The sequence below is a fragment of the Cydia splendana genome, chromosome 16 (genome assembly GCF_910591565.1).
Source record: "Cydia splendana chromosome 16, ilCydSple1.2, whole genome shotgun sequence".
In the NCBI taxonomy this organism is placed as follows: Eukaryota; Metazoa; Arthropoda; class Insecta; order Lepidoptera; family Tortricidae; genus Cydia; species Cydia splendana.
Genome location: NC_085975.1, coordinates 10956936 through 10979161, shown reverse-complemented (window position 1 = coordinate 10979161; position 22226 = coordinate 10956936). Strand labels below are relative to the sequence as shown.

The 22226-nt window shown below is 35.8% G+C and overlaps 1 protein-coding gene and 1 long non-coding RNA gene across 8 annotated transcripts in view; one reads left to right on the top strand and one right to left on the bottom strand.

Annotated features, from left to right (window-relative positions):
- The window catches only part of LOC134798250 (high affinity cAMP-specific and IBMX-insensitive 3',5'-cyclic phosphodiesterase 8), a 205699-nt gene that overhangs the window by 36635 nt on the left and 146838 nt on the right, over positions 1–22226 (bottom strand). For all 7 annotated transcript variants that reach the window (XM_063770636.1, XM_063770640.1, XM_063770638.1 and 4 more), the window contains 2 exons: positions 20753–20958; positions 7595–7654 (listed from right to left, as the gene is read on the bottom strand). In XM_063770636.1, the coding sequence (XP_063626706.1) occupies positions 7595–7654; positions 20753–20958 (266 nt within the window). The remainder of the gene's footprint in view (positions 1–7594; positions 7655–20752; positions 20959–22226) is intronic.
- Positions 1–22226, top strand: part of LOC134798273 (uncharacterized) — a 683132-nt gene that overhangs the window by 547165 nt on the left and 113741 nt on the right. The window lies entirely within an intron of this gene.

Here is a 22226-nt window from a genome sequence, read left to right as displayed (position 1 = left end):
GATCACCGTCGTATTTAGGAGAAACAACCACACTTTTTCCTATTTTTTAACTTTTTGGTGAGGGCAAATTTAATTCTCAACAATCATGGTCACCCTACAGGACCTAATTAATAAACATAAAACCTCTTTAACCGTAATGGCATTTTGATTACGAAGAAAATAAACTGTCAAACTTGAGTGAGAATAGTGAGATACGAGTTTTCAAAAGTAACCAGACCGTGATGACAGTAATGTCATTCAATTTGACACAGAATATCGGTAGTTTAGTATTCTAATTTTAGGGTGACCATGCATGTCGTATAAAATTAATAACTTTTTTTTTTCAATACGGCTAGAAAATTAACGTTAACCTCACTAATACTGATACGAAACAGTTGCTTATAATTAACGATATGCGCAGTCTTAGTCCTGCTCACGTCTCCTGAATCACCCTGTATATTGTATTTATAGGTATTAAGTAAGCTTTTTACTCGGCTCTTCATTCATTCATTCATTATTTTTCCGTTAGAGTTAGGAATGAGTCATTTTTAAGACTACAAAAGGAAATAATTGAATTAATCTTATCATAAGATTAGTATACTACTGCTCAGATTCCAATGTGATTTTTAATGCATACAATAGTTATTCGAGTGAATCTGATAAGATTCACTGATAACAGCTTTATTTTGTATTTTATCTTTTAGTATTTACAGAGATTTCGAACTTTTACAATAGTGCAGGTGTCAAATACATAAAAGTGATAAAGCCCCCATGTGGCCTTATAGATCTTATCTAGTAGAATCATTCTTAATAATATCAGCCCACGGAAATCCAAGCCATGTACTTAGGAAATGTAACAGCGTTTTTATGACGCCGTCAAAAAGCCAAAACGCTTTCCTACTTGTTTTGCGCCAGGAGTTTTATGCGATAAATAATATCTTTTTAATGTCAGATTTAAGTTTGCTCTGCATGGAACCTTCGTTCTAAGAATCAGCTACTCTTACCCAATTATTAAAAAAATAAGTATTATTTATATTTTTACTCATTACTCATTAATAATAATAACTCCACGGCAGATTCGGCCACGGCGACTGCTATCAACTCCGTTGCTGTCTCTGGCGTGCTCGCAAGTGGCTGACGTAGCGATCTTGTTACTAAAAGTCTGCGAACATTGCGGGCATGTGAGCACACCATTTGTGTAATTATAATGTATTGCCGCAGGTAGTCTGGCTTTTACTTCGTCGCGCTTGGCATCCAGCTCTAAGCGCCGTCGCGATTCAAAATCAGTTACGTTGGCATTTATTACTGCCCGCCATTCCGTTCGTATGGCTGCCTGCTGCTCCCATCGCGAGGGCTCTATACGACACTTTTTCATCTAAGCACTGCCTCTAAGAGTTTAAGACGGATATCTACGATTTGAAATCTGCCAGCTGCTGAGCATCCTAACAAGCCAAGTCAAGAGCTCGTATGCAGTTTGAACTATTCAATTCGGATCTGTGGTGGATAATCCGCAAATACGAATTCGACTGCTCATTAAAGTTGGCTCAAAGTTTTATTTTATTACAAGAAAAAGTTTAGCTGTGTATAGGTAGCTTCGTAACGTTTAGGTACAAGATACTGAACGATTAAGAAAGAAAAATGCGTTCCTAAACGTCCGGGCAATTTTACATGTCAAGTGAAAGCTGTCTGCTATAGCAAAATACTACTACGCCACGCCATTTTATGGTCATTTCTGTCTCGACCAAAGTTTTCGTAAATAATTGTAAACACAGTAGGTAACAAAATAATGTCACGTTCTAAGTAAAGTACTGACATTTCATAATCTCCCAGAATCTACCTTGAAAAAGTAAAAGCTAAGTGGCGCGCTGGAGAGCAAATCCAGCTTTCAGCGGGGAGAGGGGTGTTTTATGTCTTAAGCCGCATTAAATCTGATCATAAAGCAACATGGCCGTCACGTGGCCCGATAAGTACAATCAGTATCCGTTTATGGGCTTACCTACTTCTCTTTAAAAAGTCTTTTTGTGCAAGGGAATATATGAGGGAACCCGTTAACGTGGTAAATATGATCGTAGTTTCCTACGTAATGAAAATCCATGGAGAGATCATTTTCCAACAATGAATACATATTACTTGATGTTGAAGTTGATGATTGATGATGATGATGAATGATGATGATAAAAAGAATAGAAAAGAGAGTGAAGAATGCAAAAGGAGCAGTAGGTACATACAGGTACTTACTTCTTTTCTATTTACCTGTTATGTTCCCTTAAAGGGATCAGTTTGACTTGGAACTTCGCTTTTCCTAACTGTATGTGTTTTTGTACAATAAAGAGTTTACTACTACTACTACTCTTACTGTAGGTGTAGGTAACATGTGTTGCAATAAAAACATTAATTCTGAGTAAATATTTCATTTTAGGCACCCGAATAAATGTTATCATGTTTATATGGAACCGAAGAGATTGGCAGCAAAGAAGCCAAAGAATATCAGATTTAGAGAACGCGACAAGCAGACAATAATGAAATCAGTGCCGTGTACGATGTCTATAAGGTCTATTCAGAAAAAAAAAAGATTTTGCCAATATAAGTAATACTCGCATCGCATCCCTCTTGCACAAATATATAAGTTTAAGGGCGAGCAGGAGACCCTGTGATTGAAATTGGCATGTAACGTATTTTTAAAATCTGTCAATGCCTGAACTTACCTACTCTGAGACCTTTCTCGCAAATACGAGTATACGTATATCTTTCATTATTTATACGTGTTTTTATACGCTTCGTTTACAGTAATATATTGAATTTAAGAAGAGGTTATTAGATGAAGGGAAATTTCGGCATATTTATTAAATCATATATGTTTGCAGTTGAAGGTAGTAGGTAATAGGGTGTTTGGTCCATCGTTTGCCAAATTAAAATTGCGGATAAGTGGGGTAGTTTTCTATCTTTTCACGCCCTTTAAAAAAATTATGGGCCGACGTGTATTTTTTCTTTGCTTTTTTTGTTGTTTTTTAAAAATCTTCAGGGCCGACTCGTTTAAACTTAAATTTAAAAAAAAGTATATATAAGAGATGCAACGTTTATTGCGTCGTGATGTCTAACGTTAAACGGTTTTATCAAAGTCAAAATTACTGACATTTAACCTCTAGTTTTTTTTTATTAACCCTCAAATGTTTTACAACATGTAAAAATTTACACCAAGGTCAATTTTGATTTTCAATAAAAAAAAAACAAAAAGAGACCACGTTCTTGAAATTACTTTACAAAATTCTGTGTTCTGTCCTCTTTCTAATGATGTACAATAATCCCAAAAAAACCTTTCATGAACTTCAATTTTCCTGATGTTTTGTAACGGACGCAATAGGCAAAAATTATCGATGCCTAAACAGTAAACATTGACGCTGTAATCTCCTTTGAAATCCCCTTTGCCTATCCCCACGCGGGTTTTTTTTTCAGCGATGAGGTATGCTGGTTGTGAAGATTTTTAAAAAACAACAAAATAACCAAAAAAAAAAAATACACGTGGGCCCAAATTTTTTTTAAAGGGCGTGAAAAGATAGAAAACTACCCCACTTGTCCGCCATTTTAATTTGGCAAACGATGGACCAAACACCCTGTATTTATAGAAGTACGCGAGCCAAGGATTGCGGCTAATTAATGATATGTAAAACACGTTAGGTACGCGAGATCTTTGTCATAATTAATATCAAATTAAGAAGGCAATTGTTTGCATTTCATTTATTAACATGCCAAAGATGAGAGAAACCTCAGAATCTAACATTTTAGAATGATAAAAACATTAGTTCGACTTGGTATTTTTCCAGTATATATGTAATTATAACGAATCAATCCTGAAGAATTAATATAATTTGTCTAATTATAACTGAAAGTATTGAAATATGATGAGTGACTTTTTTATATATATGTATATTTTTTAATTTTATAGACATTTTGTTGTATGAATGATTCTTTACCGTTCATACGACAACATTAGTAGGTATATGTATATATATCATCAATATTTTATGATACCTATTGTATAGGTATTTAAGTATTTGATATCCTTGAAATGGGCACAGAACACAGATGAGAAAATGTTTAAACGGACATAAAAATAAATATATCATATATGTACTCGCAGCTACAATATAAGTTATTACCAAACTCCGCCAAGTCACTAACAAACTCCGCAAGTTACTTCGAAGTGGTAACATAATAGGACAACTTATTAGTTACATAAATGGCGGTCCATTTATCCGTTAATTTTATTTCTCAAGCGTCTCGTAGAAGTAACAAAAAGAAATGATGACTTTGTCAACTCTCGGGTTGTCCCTCGAGCCATGTCTGTTAGATGAGTAAATTCTCTGGTATAAATAATAAATCTCTTGTGCAATTTAGTTGAAATTTCTTAAAAGTAAATCATTTGAACTCTTGTTAATAGCAAAAGTTTTTAGTTTTGCGTTTGGGTTATTTGTCGACGCCCAAAACACCACTTTTATGCATGGGTAGGTATTGCGTTAATCAAAAACATTGAATCGTGATCGTATTACTAAAATGACTTAAATTCTTAGTTGGCATTAGGTAAGTACCCAAATAATAATTTCAGGGAGTTTCAGATTAGTTTCGACTTAAGGTAATTAGTCAGTAACTGGCCACCGGCCAATAACTGGCCACCCTAAACTAAAAATGAATGCTATTCACAGTATTCACCTATAAACAGAATTCATTTTAGTATAAGGTTTCAATAACTGGCCAGCCTTCAATAACTAGCCACCTTATAGTAAAATGTATCCTGTCTATAGGTGAATAGAATTTATTTTTAGTTTAGGGTGGCCAGTTACTGGCGAATTACCCTAATACACATTGTTATTTATTTCGTTATCCATTTACATTCTTCTACACGTAAATACCACTGTAAATTAATAGGTACGATTATAGACATCGGTTACACGCTAATTCTGGCGTCAGTTCAGTCCATCAGTCCATTCGAGTTTCAGTCAAGACCATCAGTCCATCAGTCCGCGTGTTACACGATAATTCTCCCGTCAGTCTGACCAGACTGATGGACTGAACTGACGCCAGAATTAGCGTGTAACCGATGTCATAGATGTTATGCAAAGTCTCAAGTTCACATAGCGTGGTTTAACATGGAAGTTTATGCAAGTAAAATCTCGAGTTCACGAGTATTAGCGTCGTTTAAACTATAAAACATATTAGACTCGAGCTTAAGCGCAGCGAATTTAAATTCAAAGAGTTGTATGCTAGTTTTGCATAATCTCAACGCAGACGGGACAAATGTATGCAAGGAAACCATAAGTACCCTACGGTGAATACAATATTCATAACTCTAGAAAACTGACTTTAATCTTACGTTCTTTATAATTAGTTATTCTTGTTCGATAGTCGAGCTACTAATAATATAATTTTATTTTGATTCTTATTTCGATTTGCTGAATAGAGGTTTTCAAAATATGAAAATACTAAGGTAAACGTACTGGTGCTCGACGCGGTCCCAGTACATGTCATCTTGAAACTTAAGTCATTGTCAATAGAGGTGACAGCAGGGTGTCATCTATTGGGCATTAGCATGTCGAGCACTAGTACGTTTACCTTAATTGTAGCAGCATCTACGCATACAGCGAAAGAGAAGTCAGCCATAACCTGCGTTCTCGTCCGTGTATCAATAAGTACATACTTAATTGTAAAATCTGTCTTCTCTTTTATTCTGTGCAGCTGCTCTGGCCAACAATAATACGATTTAATAATTCTACTACATCTAATCTATTTATTAACACATTTGTGACCGTTACCGAGGGTCTTGTTTGCTTTAAAGTTGTTACATATTAGTGTCCTGAATAAAGTAGAAACACTGTCTTTTCATGCATTCATATTTAAATAGCAGTGGTAAACATCAGTTAAAATCATATTGTAAACTGAAATAAATGTCATATAAAGAAAAAGTGACCAAGGCCTCTAGTGCCCCAGGCTGGAATCGAACCAGCGTCCTCTGCTATCGCGGCAGGTACAGGTGTTAGTATATGACATTTATTTCAGTTTATAATGTATATACTTAGTAGTGTTTCTACTTGAAATAAAAACAAATTAAAATATTTTCTGAAAATAATTTAATTTGATCTAATACTTCTAATAAAATCATATTGAGCTGTACCGTATAAATAAAATATACGGTCCGTAAAACTGCGTGGTGTTTTTGCACCCTCTTGTAGGCATTACGTTTTATGATCCTCTCAGCGTGTCAACGGCTCTCAATTACAGCGACATTTTCTAATTTTCTTTTGGAAAGTGGCGGAATTTTGTAACTTTTAAAATAAATATCTGCGCGGGAATATTGATTTTCCTTATACCTCTAAAATGTCATTGGTTTATACCTCGCAAAGTTAGAAACTTCTTTCACAATTTCCAGGAGATATACGGGCTAAGTTGTTAAGTAACTTTAAAATGTTTATGAAGAAAAATATATAAGTATATTGGTTAACGATTCAAAATAAGAAATCAAACTCAATAACAAAGTAGCGAAACTTAGTTAGGGAAAAATGTAAGTATTAGACTTTTCTTTTTATTGTTTAAGCTTAATTTCCCAGTTGTTATATGGGCATGATTAGCCCGTGTATTAATTGAACAACTCATACAATATTTTTAAGTACCTATTTTTTTTTATGCTGCGCTGCTACTTGCGTTAGGTCTATCAATGGCGCAATTACACTGCGTCAATTATAATTATAAGTCGTTCGCCGAATAGAATCAATAGAATGTCAGTTGAGTGGGGGCCTAGCCAAGATTACACTTTGATTCGCTGACAATTGTACCCGAAGTATACACATGTTATTTAGTTTTATAGTCTGTATCTTTATGTATTTAAATAAAAGTAAACAAAATCTACCCTCAAATGGATCCTTAAACCAGTTGAGGGTATATGAAAACATTACACGATCAAATAATGTAGGTTAAAGTCAGGTTGTTCAGTGACAGATCCAGGCGGTTTTGTAAGTATTTGGTTGGTTAACCAATAAATGTTATAACTTCCCGAAAATGTACTTATTATTTGTTTAATTTTGTTATTGAAAAGAGTTTATTCCGTTCAAGAAGTCACTTAAGACCGTGAAGTACAGCATTAAATAATAAAGAATAACCTTTTACACGACATATTATTATATGTTCATTAAAAACATGAATTAACATAACTACTGGCGAGACTAAGTACCTAATTAAATCGAGACTAAGTACCAAAGCGCACAACAAATTATAAAGAAAACTATAGGCAATTAGATATGAGAGGTATTAAACCATATATACCTATTTAATTAAATGCAGACTTTATGTAAATCCCCGGCAAGCGTAATATAACGGGCGGTTTTAAAACGGCCTGACTTCGCTATGAATTAAAATAAATTGCGCATTTGATATCATGCGATGTTGAAAAATATTATTTGGTGAAGGCTTAAAACTTTTGAAATATAACACCAGCCCTGTTAACGAGGTTTAAAATTTTACGGGTTCGGTCGTAATTTTATGGGTTCGGTCGTAATTTTATGGGTTCGGTCGTTCGTGGAAGAGAGTTTCTTCCTAAAATAAGATAAATATAAATATGAGAACTCACCTTTTCTTGACAACTGCTATGAGAATTATGTGCTGAGTGTTCTTGGCTTGTCGTATTGTTCTGAAACGAAGAAAAATATTATTTGTTAACGAACGTATAAAATATAAACACCTTGAAATAACGTATATTTCAGGAGCTAATCCAAGTACAAGTATGTGGAACGATAGAAGTCATCTGATAAGTTTTCCAGTTGTCATCATAATATTTTATTTCTTTAAAAATTATGATGCCATAAAGTTCAACCATAACACAACGATCAAACTCTAAAGGTTATTGAGACACATATTTATTAGGTAATTAATCTAATCTATAATGTTGCTTTGAAGGGTAAATTGAGAGGGTGAAAATGGGGTTGAATGCTTAAACGACGTCTACGCTACGTATTGGTAAAGGTAGGTTAGTAGTATCCATAATCCCCTAAGAATATTTAGAGAATCTTGTTTGAAAGGTGTGCGGTGATAGAGCCCTCCGATCCCAACAAGCGGATTATGGCAGAGAGCGACCTGCGCGAAAAAGTAAGCTGACATGACAGAGGTGAGAAATCGATTTCTACAGTTCCATAAGCACACAAGGATAAAAAGATAATTTCGTTTAAAAACTTGAGGTGTTTTATATAAGATGACATAAAATAGGTGTAGATGTTAAAAAAAATGCGCTTGATATGGCAAATGAGTTTTTGATTTTATTTTCGTGGAGAAAGACGGCAAGTAAGGTTTCTGGTAAAAACTAGTAATACCTATGATATTATGATAACTAGTAGTTCTAACCAGTAGGAAAACAAACCTACCACACATTAGTATTTTGCTTTCATAAAACATTTATAATTACACATGATACAATTAATAAAAATACGTAATTGTAAAACGACAAGCGTATACAGTATGTCTTACATATTAGAAATTTCTGTCAGGTGTTCAAAATATTCATCATGTTATATTATTAAAATAACCCTAAAATATACCAAAAAGAGCTTTGTAATGGGTAGGTATCATATATCGCAAAATGAAGGTAAACTTTCTGAAGCGCACGTAATAACACAGCAAATATTATCGTTATGCTTCACCATTACAAGCTAATATTACATTTTAATTGGCACTTGAAATTATGATGTTGGGTACGAAATTATCTGGAAAACCTTTTTAGTTAAGTACCAGAGCAACTCTGCTACTCACACTACGGTTTTCTGTTCTTAATTAATCGGTAGGATTAATTAAGCTATTTCTGGCTAATACACTGGCCGGTTGGATATTAAGTATACAGTTTTTAGGTAGGTACCTACTCGACTACTATGAATATACTATGAAAGATTGTAGATGTCATGTTTATCAGATATATTAGGATGAAAGGAAGACCTGGATCATATAAAAAAAACTTACTTTTTCGCATAAAATACCCTAATTTTAAAATCAGACATCGACCAGTCTATTATTATTCAAATTAACAAAATCTTGCAAATCAACCCCATTAGCACGAATTTCCAACACCATTAGCAAAAATTAACAGGAATTATAAAATAAGTGCTCGTGAAATACCGACGACATTGTTTTAGTCCTATTTCCTTACTCCATAATACTCCCTACGTTAAATTGACATAACGTTGAGCTCGTAAAACTCGCGAATGTTTGAATTTTTCGTCGTATTTTACCCTTAATTGAAGAAAAGGTAAAACTCCGTAAAAACGGTTTAAAAATAAAAATGTACCCCTGAACCCGTGTTACGTTTTTTACAGTTTATTATATTTTATAATTAATGACTGAGTGCTTTAGCATATTCTAATGTGGAGTTTATGAAATGATTAATTACTTGGTAGGCGTGTTGGTTTGCTGGAGCTTAGGAGGTATTAATTTCAGTTGGTTACCCGGTATAATCCAGCAGAGGGTCCCGACCCAGCTCTTATTCCTAATGTATTAGTCGGAATATCTCTCTAATTTAAGGCTATTTTTCACATACCCAAATTTTTAATGTTTCCTATATTTTAATGACAGTCACAGGCCTATTCGGATTTCGAGATAATCACAAGATCTTGAGACGATTTAAAGATCAACTAGATCTACATTAGATATCGACTAGATGTGACTTGGATATCTAAGTCATAACTTGTCGAAATCGTTCAAGAGGACCTCCAGAATCGCGGAAACGTCAAATTTGACATATCTATCTTTAAATTATCCGTATCGTAACTTGTTGAAGTCTAGTAGAAATCTAATTCATTTTCCGAATCGAGCCGTCAGGCATTTTGAGAACGGTATATATCGGTAGTTTAGTACTCTAATTTTAGGGTGACCATGCATGTCGTAAAAAAATTAATAATTTTTTTTTCAACACGACTAGAAAATTAACGTTAACCTCACTAATACTGATACGAAACAGTTGCTTATAATTAACGATATGCGCAGTGTTAGTCCTGCTCACGTGTATATAAAAATTATTCGTAATTTTATTTTAGACACTGTCAAATTGATAAGTCGACGCGTAGTATTTAAGTAGGCATTTTTACTTTTTAGATTCATAAAAGTTGCAGATGCTTAAGTGAATTCACTATTACGTCTATTACATTTAAAAAAACAATGTAATGGCAAACCAAAAACAAAAAGAACCGAGGACTGCGCAACAAAGAGCTATTAATTTACTGTTAAAATATTCCCTAAAGGATTTTTCTATCGAAATTGTTAACAGGAAAACCGCAACTCAGTAAAAGGGGCTACTCTGGAACCGTACTGAAATACTTTCGTTAAAAATAAAAGAGGCCGAAAAATAGACCGATTGTTCGCATAAAAACACATGGATTTGATCTTCCGATATTTTGCAGGGTACTACTTACGAGTAAAGCTCTTTAAACACCCGCCAAGCACGGAGGTGAATCCCATTATAAGTTTATGAAAGTCCTTGGGATGTAAATACAGGGAATAATATAGGTGTCCGGGAAATATACCGAATGGAATGAATGCCGGTGCAATAAATCCGTGTGAGTACCGTAAAATGGGATGAGTAGGTTTCGCGGGGAGAGTTGGGTTATGAATGGGGAGAGAAGGGTTGAAAGAGGAGTGAGACGGGTTTTTAAGGCTACTGCTACAAAAAAAATGTATTCCAATTTAAAATGGAGCTATAGTAATACTCATAATAAAATAAAATCGATCCAACAATCTTCCAAAATCACCTTTGTATGAAAACCCAATTCACCCCAAATACGAGGGACTACGGGGTGAGGTGGGTTTTCCTGTTTATCCTCAAAGTTATGAAATGGAACTACCCAAAATAAAATAAAAACTATACAAACGTCCGGAACACTTATTATGTAGACCATTCAGTTTGCATATGTAAAAATAAAATGTTATCGAGGTTTAAATGTCAGTTTTGCGCTCACCCCATTTTACGGTACATACGATAGTTTCGTGTACATATGTAGTTCTTTGTGGTTCACGATGATAGTTCAGAGAGAGTACCTAGAAGGTCTACACTATCTGTGGGTTTCAAATTCCAATTCAAAATATATTTATTTCAAGAAATTAATATTACAAGAGAGGCAGTAAGTCAGAAGAAAGTCTTACCCACATATTCATAAACTTAGCAAGCTTTGTTAAACTTTGACCCTTTCTAGCAAATAAAAATCTCAAAATGGCAAATAAGGACCAATGCCTTTAGAATAATGAGAATTATAATTATAAGTGATTAATTGATTATTTTTACAACGTAACGTAACACATACCAAGCCGTGGGACTTGGCACCACTGGGGGGACTATCTTGAACGATTGGGATGGCGGGAGCTAAGTTTGAATAATTAATAACATCGTAATAACATAAACGTTATTTTTATCTATAACGTTCAATTATGTGAATTAAATGTTCTTTTGGCTATGATGATAAATACATTTTTTACGTCGAAAACGTATGTAATTAAAACATTAATTGATTTCGCTGTATGTTTTGACTTGTGCCGTATTCGCATAATATATCATCGCGTGGAAGAGTTTTACTACTTGGCGGGGATAAGGGCCCTAGCTCGCTAACTTCGCCATGCGGGTGAATCACAGATCACTTACATTACCACATATCAATTTAACACTTTGTAAAAATATGAGAACACATATTTAACCTCATTCAAGCATTTAATAACTGTATAGTGAACTGCAGAGATAACCGACCCCCCAAACTTGTTTGCAGGGCGGAGGTGAGTTATCTCTGCAGCTTACTGTACATAAAAATGTGAGCTAAATGGAGTGGTAGTAATTAATATATTAGTGTAGCATAAATTGAGAGATGCGGCTCACGACTTTGCGTTGTTGTTCTGTTCTTTAGTTAATATGTATTAGGGTAATTCGCCAGTAACTGGCCACTTTTAGTAACTGGCCGCCCTAAACTAAAAATGAATTCTATTAACCTATAAACCGAATTATCTTTAGTAGGTACAAGGTTTCAATAACTGGCCACCTTATACTAAAATGAATTATATTTATAGGCGAATAGAATTCATTTTTGGTTTGGGGTGGCCAGTTACTAATAGTGGCCAGTTGTGGCGAATTACCCTATATCCACCTAAAAGTGACTGTATGTGGGGACTGGGATCTTTTTGTATGCTTCGTAATACGGAGTCTAGGAAGGAAGTCCATGAGGCAGATACGTGAACTTTGAAAGAGCGGTTCGTCCAGAAGTTTAAAACTAACTACATACACATAATTTTGAACAATGCACTAGCAGACATATTTTTTTATGAAAATAAAACTAATTAAGCTTCTTACTTCTTACGTAATGTACGTATTATTTACCTATCTAGGCGACAGCTTAATATACTCGAGGGTAAAGCATGAAGAGGTGAAGCATGATTTTATATGTACGTTAATTAAGGAAGTAAATTTAACTTTTAAAATGTTTAATATACGCATGTGATGTTATTATAATTTAAAAATACATGATAATAGTAATTTGAATAGGTGCAATAGTTATATTAGCAAGCGATTTATTGTACAATTCAACAATGTAATCACTCACTTATTCGATGTTATAATAACAGGCCTATTCGGATTTCGAGATAATCACAAGATCTTGAGACGATTTAGAGATCAACTAGATCTACATTAGATATCGACTAGATGTGACTTGGATATCTAAGTCATAACTTGTCGAAATCGTTCAAGAGGACATCCAGAATCGCGGAAACGTCAAATTTGACATATCTATCTTACAAATATCTTTAAATTATCCGTATCGTAACTTGTTGAAGTCTAGTAGAAATCTAATTTATTTTCCGAATCGAGCCGTAACAAGCTAATTTCATGATCACGTCATCTAATCGTGTTACTGTAAAGTTGACTTTAGCTGTACGAGTACAAAGTCTATAAATTTAATGAATTTCATGCGTATGATAATGAGATCCCCTGAAAGTCAGCTCGATGGGTTTCCCGCATTTGCCTCATCATATTATTTAATGCTTGACGTGGCTGCCCTTGACTCCAATTATTAAATAATGAACCATCCAAGCCTCACTCTGATAAAGAACAATTTAATATGGCTCAAATTTAAAGCATATTGAATAGGTATTTAAGAAACTAATATCTATAACATATGATATCCGTATAATATGCGTATAGTGTGTATTTTTAATACAATCGAGTCACAATTTATTTAGTACACTAGCGACACGCTCCGGCTTCGCACGGGTTACACAAAACCTTAACGAATACACGTAAACCTTCCTCAAGAATCACTCTATTGATAGGTGAAAGCCGCATGAATATCCGTTCAGTAGTTATTGAGTTTATCGCGAACATACATACACACAAACAGAAAGAAGCGGCGGGGGACTTTCTTTTATAATTATAAGGTGTAGTGATCATTTCAGTTTCAGGTACAATACAATCCTTTCAAGTTAACGAAGAATTCAGGTTTATTTGACAAATGGAGGGCTGTGTAAAATGATAACTTATCATATTCCTCGCAGTTGATTGGCCCATTCGTTAATGTCCCGCGCTCGCCGGTGCGTTTTCAGTCCATCAACTCGACGGGCTCGGTCGGGCCAAATTACGCAGAAACGCCAGCCTTCAACGGGCACTGCATTATTACTGAGAAAATCACGAGTGGGTTGTTTAAGGATGACTCACGCTAGACCGGGCCGGGGCCCGGAGCTTCCGGCGCTTCGTTTTCTATGGAAAGCACCAGGCGATCACCGATCAGCCGCCATAGAAAATGACATGTCGCCACGGGCCCAGCCACGGCCTGGTCTAGCGTGAGTCATCCTTAAACAACCCACTCGTGATTTTCTCTTAGAAACATAATGATGCCACATTTATTTATTGCCTTGTTGGACATGGTAACAAAGGGATAGAAAACGTAAGTACCTAGGTACTTGGTATAACAGTACCTACTCGTATAATACGGGGCCTCACGTAACGGTGTAAATATATCTTTGAATACAGATTCCATATACCATCCAAACAATACGTATCATATTAGGTAATCTCAATATCATAAGAGCAACAATCTTTAATTACTAAAACGTATATCATTTGTCCAAAATACAGAAAATACCGAATATCTACATCAGAGAAAAGAGGAAACAAAAAAAGATATTTATCTGATATGATCACGTGCGACATCAAATAATAACAAAAGGATCACGAGCAATCTATTTCATGGACGCGTCAGCACCCCTGCAAAGTGTGAACCCTTTTGCGTGAACAATGAACATTTACCACCTGACCGATTTTTTACTCGCGTCGCGTAAAAGGGACCCATAGGTATTTGTGATTTTGCCGTTACGGAATAATTTATAAGGGAACGAAATATATGGAAATGTGTAGACATTCTTGTGATACGCAGCACATATACTATAAGTACTCGCAATTCACGAGAATATTTCGCGTTCCATAAGGGGATATAGTGACTGAGCGATTTATCAGTTGACTATATTTAAATGTTGAGCGCTTGGCAAATAGAAAGATTGCTTGTACAGCAAGCAATCTTGTAGCAGCAGAAGTTGCTAAGCCGGCCAGGTTTTAAAAATGATCTTGACGCGACTTTATTGTTAAAAGAATAAGAGCGAGGTGTTCAAGATGTCAAGGTCATTTTGAACACCTCGCCCGCTTAGCAACTTCTGCTGCTGACTGTACGTTATCAAATCCTTAAGCACTTGTCCCACTGCCGTCGACATAGCGAACTGTAGTGCGAATAAAAAATAGGCATGTATTAAGCGCCTATCGCTGATTATTTAAGATGAAACTAGTTCATCGCTACTCCCTTCTCGCAAATCAGTGGCGGTGGGACAACAGCTTTAATATTCTCCAATAAATATTGGTTTTAGTTGCTCTGGTTAACTCTACAGCGCAGCCTCGTTTGTGTGAGCGCAACGCACTTATATTTTGTATATATTGAAATGTATTATTGAATTTTCTTTTGTGTATATGTTTCAGAAGCGATAGCAGATAATAATATAATTCACGTTGGTATTATTTTGTCTATTTCAAAATGGCTTATCAATTGATTCTTTAAACACATTCGCACTATGTTTATCAAGCAAAAACAGCGATCTTAGCAAATCAATTTGAAATAGAAAAAAAAAACATAGTTCAGTGCAGAGCGAGGAGCTGTTCGACTTTTGCTTAAGGCGGTGTTTATTTAAAAAAATATGTTATTTTTTAAATGTTTAAAGGTATATATCTAAACCCATTTATGATAAACTTATACATATATACATATGGAGAGGAAAGCGGAAGTAAGTTATAAAAGCTTAAGGATGACTCACGCTAGACCGGGACGTGCCCGGGCCGAGGCGTCCGACATGTCATTTTCTAAGACGGCTGATCGGTGATCACGTGGTGCTTTGCATAGAAACCGAAGCTCCGGAAGCCCCGGCCCGGTCTAACGTGAGTCATCCTTTATTCCATTGACGCGTCCATCGGAATTCTAGCATATCCCAGCCATCAGCATAAAATATGCTATAAAAGTACTTTTATGTCTGGTGGGTGAGTTTTAAATATTAATGCTAGAGATCCTCCTATATGTAAGCCACAAAAAAAACCTAGTCAAATGGTAATATTTGTGTGACTTAAGGTTTCAATATAGGTAGAGTTGGACCAAGAAAAGTCTGCAACGATTTTAATAGCACACGCAGTGCAAGTGTGATTTTAAACGTCAAACTTCTATGAAATGATTACGTATAAATTGCACTGCGTATGCTATCAAAATCGTTGCAGACATTTCTTGGTCTAACTCTACCTACCCAAAAATATATACAAAAAGACCTGTAGGTACATAGTATATGTTTGTTTTCATAGTCAAATTATTTAAATATAATTAGGAAGTGAACGGATAATTTTCCTTTTGGGGAGGCAAGAATAGACACAGACAGGAAGATAGGTACGACGGTGTATTTTTAGGAGAAGGGTTGTGTTCATAAACGTCTCTTTCTTTTTAAAGCTATTTACATAATTACATTAATTATGTTTACGACGACCAGGAAATGTCACAATTTAATTAATTAAGCAGATATTTATATTCTATTTAACAAGACAAAATAATTATATTTTCAGCACACCGAGGCGTAAAGAGTTGTACTCCAGGTGTAAGTACCAACATAATATATCTCATGTTTTATGTTATGTTACTATGTATGCGAACCAAAGTGCTTTTAAAGATGACCTACTCTTTATTTGTATTGTTCTATATAACTATATTCGGGTAATCTCTATTTCGAGATTGGTAAAATTTGGAACTACCTTCCTTGTTACGACGTTACAATTCAAGAAATATATTGGGGTGTCCAAAAAATTTTTTTTTTCATAAACGTTTTTATTTTTCGCATATTATTACATATATCAAAAGTACATACAAAACGGGTTGGGCGGGTCGCTTCCAACCGGCACGTATGGAGGTCCAAGGGGGAGGCCTATGTTCAGCAGTGGACGTCTTATGGCTGAGATGATGATGATGATGATGACATACAAAAAGCAATTTTTTGATTCATATGGTCAAGCTTAATACCCTCAGAAAAGGTAAATAAAATGAGTACATAAACACGGTTGTGACAGAGTGTCCCTCAGTCGTGACATTTCGGCATTGGTGGCCAACTCGGCTATTTAGATTTATATAGTTATTTTAACATAGCCTAAGTCACTCCTATGACTACGACAAACCTAATGACAGCTCAGACGTTAAAATCCGTCAAACTATAAAGGCTGTAGAACGTGACAAAGAATTCGATACACATCATACATACATACAAGCGAAAAACATTTTTTTGCTTTGGCAGTCGGGCAATAACAGCAAATGATCTGTAGCTAATAAAAATGCATTTCTGAAAAGTGCATGTGCCTCTAAATTAATCAAACGAATTAAGAATGGCACGACCACGTATCTATATGTCACGAACGTGGACTCAAAAGTCCGTGGCGGTGACAGATTTTTGAGGCCACGGTCGTGATAATTTGGAACATGTTCGATATTACATAAACATTTCCTTTGATTTTGCAAATGTTAAATAATTAGCTTGGGCTAGCGTGGGGACTATAGCCCAAGCCCTCTCGCGCATGAGAGGAGGCCTGTGCCCAGCAGTGGGACGTATATAGGCTGATTATTATTATTATTAAATAATTAGCTTAATCTGCAATGTATGAGGTATATCTTATGTTAAAAACAATAACGTGAAACTGCAACTTACTTTTAAAACTCTAACACGGCGGTGACGCGTTAAGGTTGACCGTTTTTTCAAATGAACACAAATAAGTAATTTTCGACAAAACTTCTCCGTTCAGCCATTTGTAAACCTGACAACAACACAGGGGTGCTGTTCTAAAAAAACTTTAATAAGGCTGCCAGTAGTAAAGATAATTTTCTACCGAGTACCGCATGTTTATATTACCACGCGCGGTGGTGACGCGAAAACTAATACCAAAATGTATGTTGTTTAAAATTATATAAAATCGTTATAAATCCATACAATTTTTAAACAGTGTTGTAGAACAAGGATTAGTGTTTAATATTTGATAAAAATTATTACAAAATTAATTCATATTTTTTCAAAAAAAGATCAGATATCACAAAATCTGTGGAAGTCACACTACACGGTCCGTGACATTTCGCATTTGTAATTTTTTTTATATGTTTCTAATACTCTTAGGACTATACATTTAGGTTGGCCTAAAACTAGAGGTAAATTGCCAAGTATATTGATATAGAGTTTACTTATTTTCATAAAAATACATGCTATTCTTACGTGCTACACAAAAAATGCATAAGAATAAGAATTACCCTTTGACGTCAGTGGAGGCTTAATAACTTGGTCCTATTAGCACCTTTGGGCAAAGTAACTCGTAAAGTAAAACTGTGGGATTTCTCACTCTAATATTTTTACGTACGTATATTCAATGGATACCATACCATCGAGAGAATTATGAATACGGGGTCATCCATTAATTACATCACACGTTTAGGGGGAGGGAGGGGGTCAAGAAAATGTGACATGTTGTGACAAGGGGGAGGGGGGAGTCATAAACTTTGTGACGTCACTTTAACTTCATCAGTAACCGAAAATGTATTTAAATTATTTTATACGCTAATTATAATTTAAATAACAAGGTTTTGAAACGATAATCGTTTTTATTCGTTTAATTTTATTTCTTAATCAGTTTTGGGTTATAAAATTACTAATATTTCTTTTGTCAAAAATATTTTGATAATATTTTAAATAAATATTTCCCGATTTCGTTGAAGAAATGTGACGTCACACCAGGGGGGAGGGGTTTGTCAAATGTGACCAAGTGTGACAAGGAGGGGGGGAGGGGTAAAAAAACCTAGAAATTCGTGTGACGTAATTAATGGATGACCCCTACGCTGCATTTATTGAATATATCACGAGCATTCGTGTCAAAGCTAGATACTTCAAAGGAAACGCGATATTATAGATTAATTCCACGTACTAGCTGAATATCAAATTAATTGCATTGCGGCTTTGTAAGCGACGCTTAATTAGACGTCACATATATACGTAGACGTAACGTTTGTAAGTTTATGCTAGATACGCATATTATATGCGTGTATATTAATGGCATAGTAATTAAATTAAACCTATTAATTAATGATCGTTAAGACCGCGTAGAGTTTTTAAGACAAGGCGTACTCCATTAAAATTTTGGTTGATTAGGTACATAATATGTTTTATCAAATTTCAGATCAATACGATACCAGGGCTAGCAAAACAATTTTTGCAAAATTATAAGATAACTTACATACAAACATAGTATGTTAAATATTCAAAAGCTTATAAGAAGATCCGCCCGACTCCGATACATACATTTTGGACAGTAAAATATTACATTTTGGACGTGCTATTGCTTACCAAATAGGAAATTTTCGCGATCTTTTATGGAATATGGTCGTCCTACGCTACCATATTTTTTACGTTAAATTAAAGTTATTAGGCTTTTTTAATGTCATTTTACCCCAATACCAGGAAAAACGCCGATACGAACACGGGGAGAGGTAGATAATGAATCCAGTTATAAACAAAATTATAACGATATCTCGGTGAAAATAAAATTCTTAGCGAACGCATTTATCGGCATCCCGAGTTAAAGAGGACTCCTAACGAGCCATTACCGCGGCTGACGATTATCCTCGATGGACTAATGACGACGTCTTAAAATTGTTCACTGAACAATGGTAATTGACAAACAGCCAGTTCACTTCGCAAAATGGAACTCTGGGACACCGTGGAAGTATTTTTAATTGACAAAACGTATAAATTCAAGTTACGTTTTTTTAAGTGAAAAATAACGTTTGGCGCCCGAATGGTTAGACCGGGCCGGAGCTTCCGGCGCTTTGTTTTCTATGGAAAGCACCACGTGATCACCGATCAACCGTCATAGAAAATGACACGTTGGACACCTCCGTCCGGGCACGGCCCGGTCTACCGTGAGTCATACTTATACAAACTCCATCTAGCAGTTTATGCTGCAAAGTAAAGCAGCTGAAGATGAATTCCTGGAAGTCTTGATGACATTTTCATCAGAAATACAGCATAATTATGCAACTAACTTAATTAAAATAGAATATATGCACGCTCTCACGTAAAAGCATATATTTTCAATGAAAGGCATACGCAAAAGGTCATTACGCGTGAGATAGTGTCGCACTGAGGCAATAAAGTGTCGTCTTTCAGAGCTGGGGTGATATACTTACTACTAACCAAACGCAGGCGCATCGAGCGCTAAGAAAAACTAGTGTAAGGCGCAACACACATGGGATGAATTTATCAGAAATTCAGCACCGGAACGTCTATGGTCGAGGAATACATTCAGATAATGTTGTCATCTAAGTTTTCCATACCAACAGCCTTCAATATTAATTCACCTGTTCGCTCTTCACCTAGGGCCGCATTTTGTATGTACCTACAGGCCGATAACCTGTAGGGTAGGTAATCGCTGTTTGCCTCTTATAACATATGTATAAATGTTACAAAGAGACACAGTTAGCCAATATTTACAGGATTTTTATAAAACATTACCTGAGACCTTTTGACTCTTCTACGCTCGGAAAGCAATAGGAATATTGGACCAATTTACCACCATCACTGGATGTACTGACGTCACTACCATGGCATTGTGTCCACTGATTACCATACCTAACGCGTTATTTTGGAATCAAGTTAAACACGACAGCAGGCTGTACATGAAGTGTAAAAAGGACATTTTCCTACATAATGACAAAATAGAAATAATAACTTACTTACTCCGTTGGCTCAGCGATCCAAAATGAGACTTGGCCTCCGACACAAGACAGCGCCACTTTTTTCGGTAATAACGTCGAATAATAACATCGGACTAATTTTATTAAGAGTATTTATGTTGCCTATAGGCATTGCATATGAAGAACATCATAGTATGTAGAAGGAAACATACCGGTCAAAATCATAACCCTCCTTTTGCGTTGCCGTAGTCGGGTAAAAATAGAGGGAAAGAGAAGAAGAGGAAGACCGAGAGTAAATTATTTCAACCAAATAAAAGAAAAGGTTCAGGTCGTGTTATGACCAGAAGGTTATGGAGTTGGCAGAGGACCGGACGAGTTGGAGATTGCTCCACCGACAAGAGCACAGCTTTTAAATATAAAGAAGAAAATAGGCATAAGCCATGTGATGGTACATTACTAGGTCATCTTATTTTAAAACTAACCTGGCGAGATTCGCAGCATCAAGCGCCTGCGGTTGCCGCGCGTCAACCACGGCGACATGCGGCAGCCGCGCGTCGCCGTCGCGCCGCAGCGCGTCGATCGCCTCGCGCGCCGTGCGCACCGCGCGCGCCTCGCCGCCGGAGCGCGCCGCCGCTGCGCACGCGGCTGCGCATACGCGGGAGGCACGGTCCGGGAACACGCATAGCAGCTGGACAGGAAATTGTGTAAGTTTAATAAGGATTAACGCGGAAAAGTAAGCTCAGGGGCCAGTTACTCAAAAGCTTGTAACTTATTGTGACAAGCGGATGTCACATTTTTACAGCTTTTGTTAGAAAGGGACTTCCACTTGTATTACAAGTTACAAGCTTTTAAGAAACGGGCCCCAGATAACGCATCTGTCTGTTTCCAACCAAAAAACTAAACAAATGGTTTTGTTTTGTTTGGCAGCTAAGTACGGTGCAGATAAGCAAGCGCAGAGAGCGGAACTTAGGTGTAACAGTAATACCCGTAGTTGCCGATTTTGGTATACAAATTTGCTATGGCTTTGATCTTGATATGATACGACCTCGACATAATATACAGTGCATCTTACGCGCACCAATAAGCAGGAGGTGTTGTTTTTGTATGTTGGCGCTAACATCGAACGGAAATTCAAGAAGACTTTAGAAGGAGTCTTATCTATAAATCAAAGTTCGTGATAATGATTATCGAAACAGGTAGACACAACAAATCATGCGTATTATAATATCTGCGGATTATTCGCCAGTAAACAAGATATTCCCAGAACGGATTATTCTGTATAGGTACTTGAAGAATAAGGAAAAGGCTTTTCCGTAACTGAATTTTTGGTGATGTGTGATCTGATAAGGTTATTATGTTGATATATCTTTACTTACGAGTAGACAAAGATATACGAGTATAAAGAAAGCTGCATAATGAAAAATGTCGCCAGCAACATGCTGAGGTGAGACCATTTCGTGGCACTTTCTCCTTTTTTTTATGTCTCTGCTTCTATAATTTTCTTTCTTGTGTTTGTGCTCACGAATAAAAATATTTCTATTCTATGCTATTCTAAAACGTAAGTAATGTGCTTTGGAATAACTTCGAAAGCGGGATAATTTTGATATGAATATATTTGATATGTAATTTTGTAAATGGCTTATATCTACTAAATCAGGAATGTTTCAACTTTGGTAACAGTAGGTACAGGTACGCTGCTGCAACGCTTATCATGGCATCTCATGCATACCTACTGTTGGTGTTCCTAATTGTGTTAGTAGATATTATCAATCACGAATTTTAAAATCCTAAGTAGATGTTCTTCTCCTAACTATTCCTTAACCTATCGTAGAAACATAGCTCAACTCCTACAGCTAAAAAATAAGTGCATATATCTAGTAAGTTGCATACTTCAAAAACTATAGATTTCGTGCTACGGCGTAGAGGTTGAGTAACTACGAGTTACGAGTTACTTCA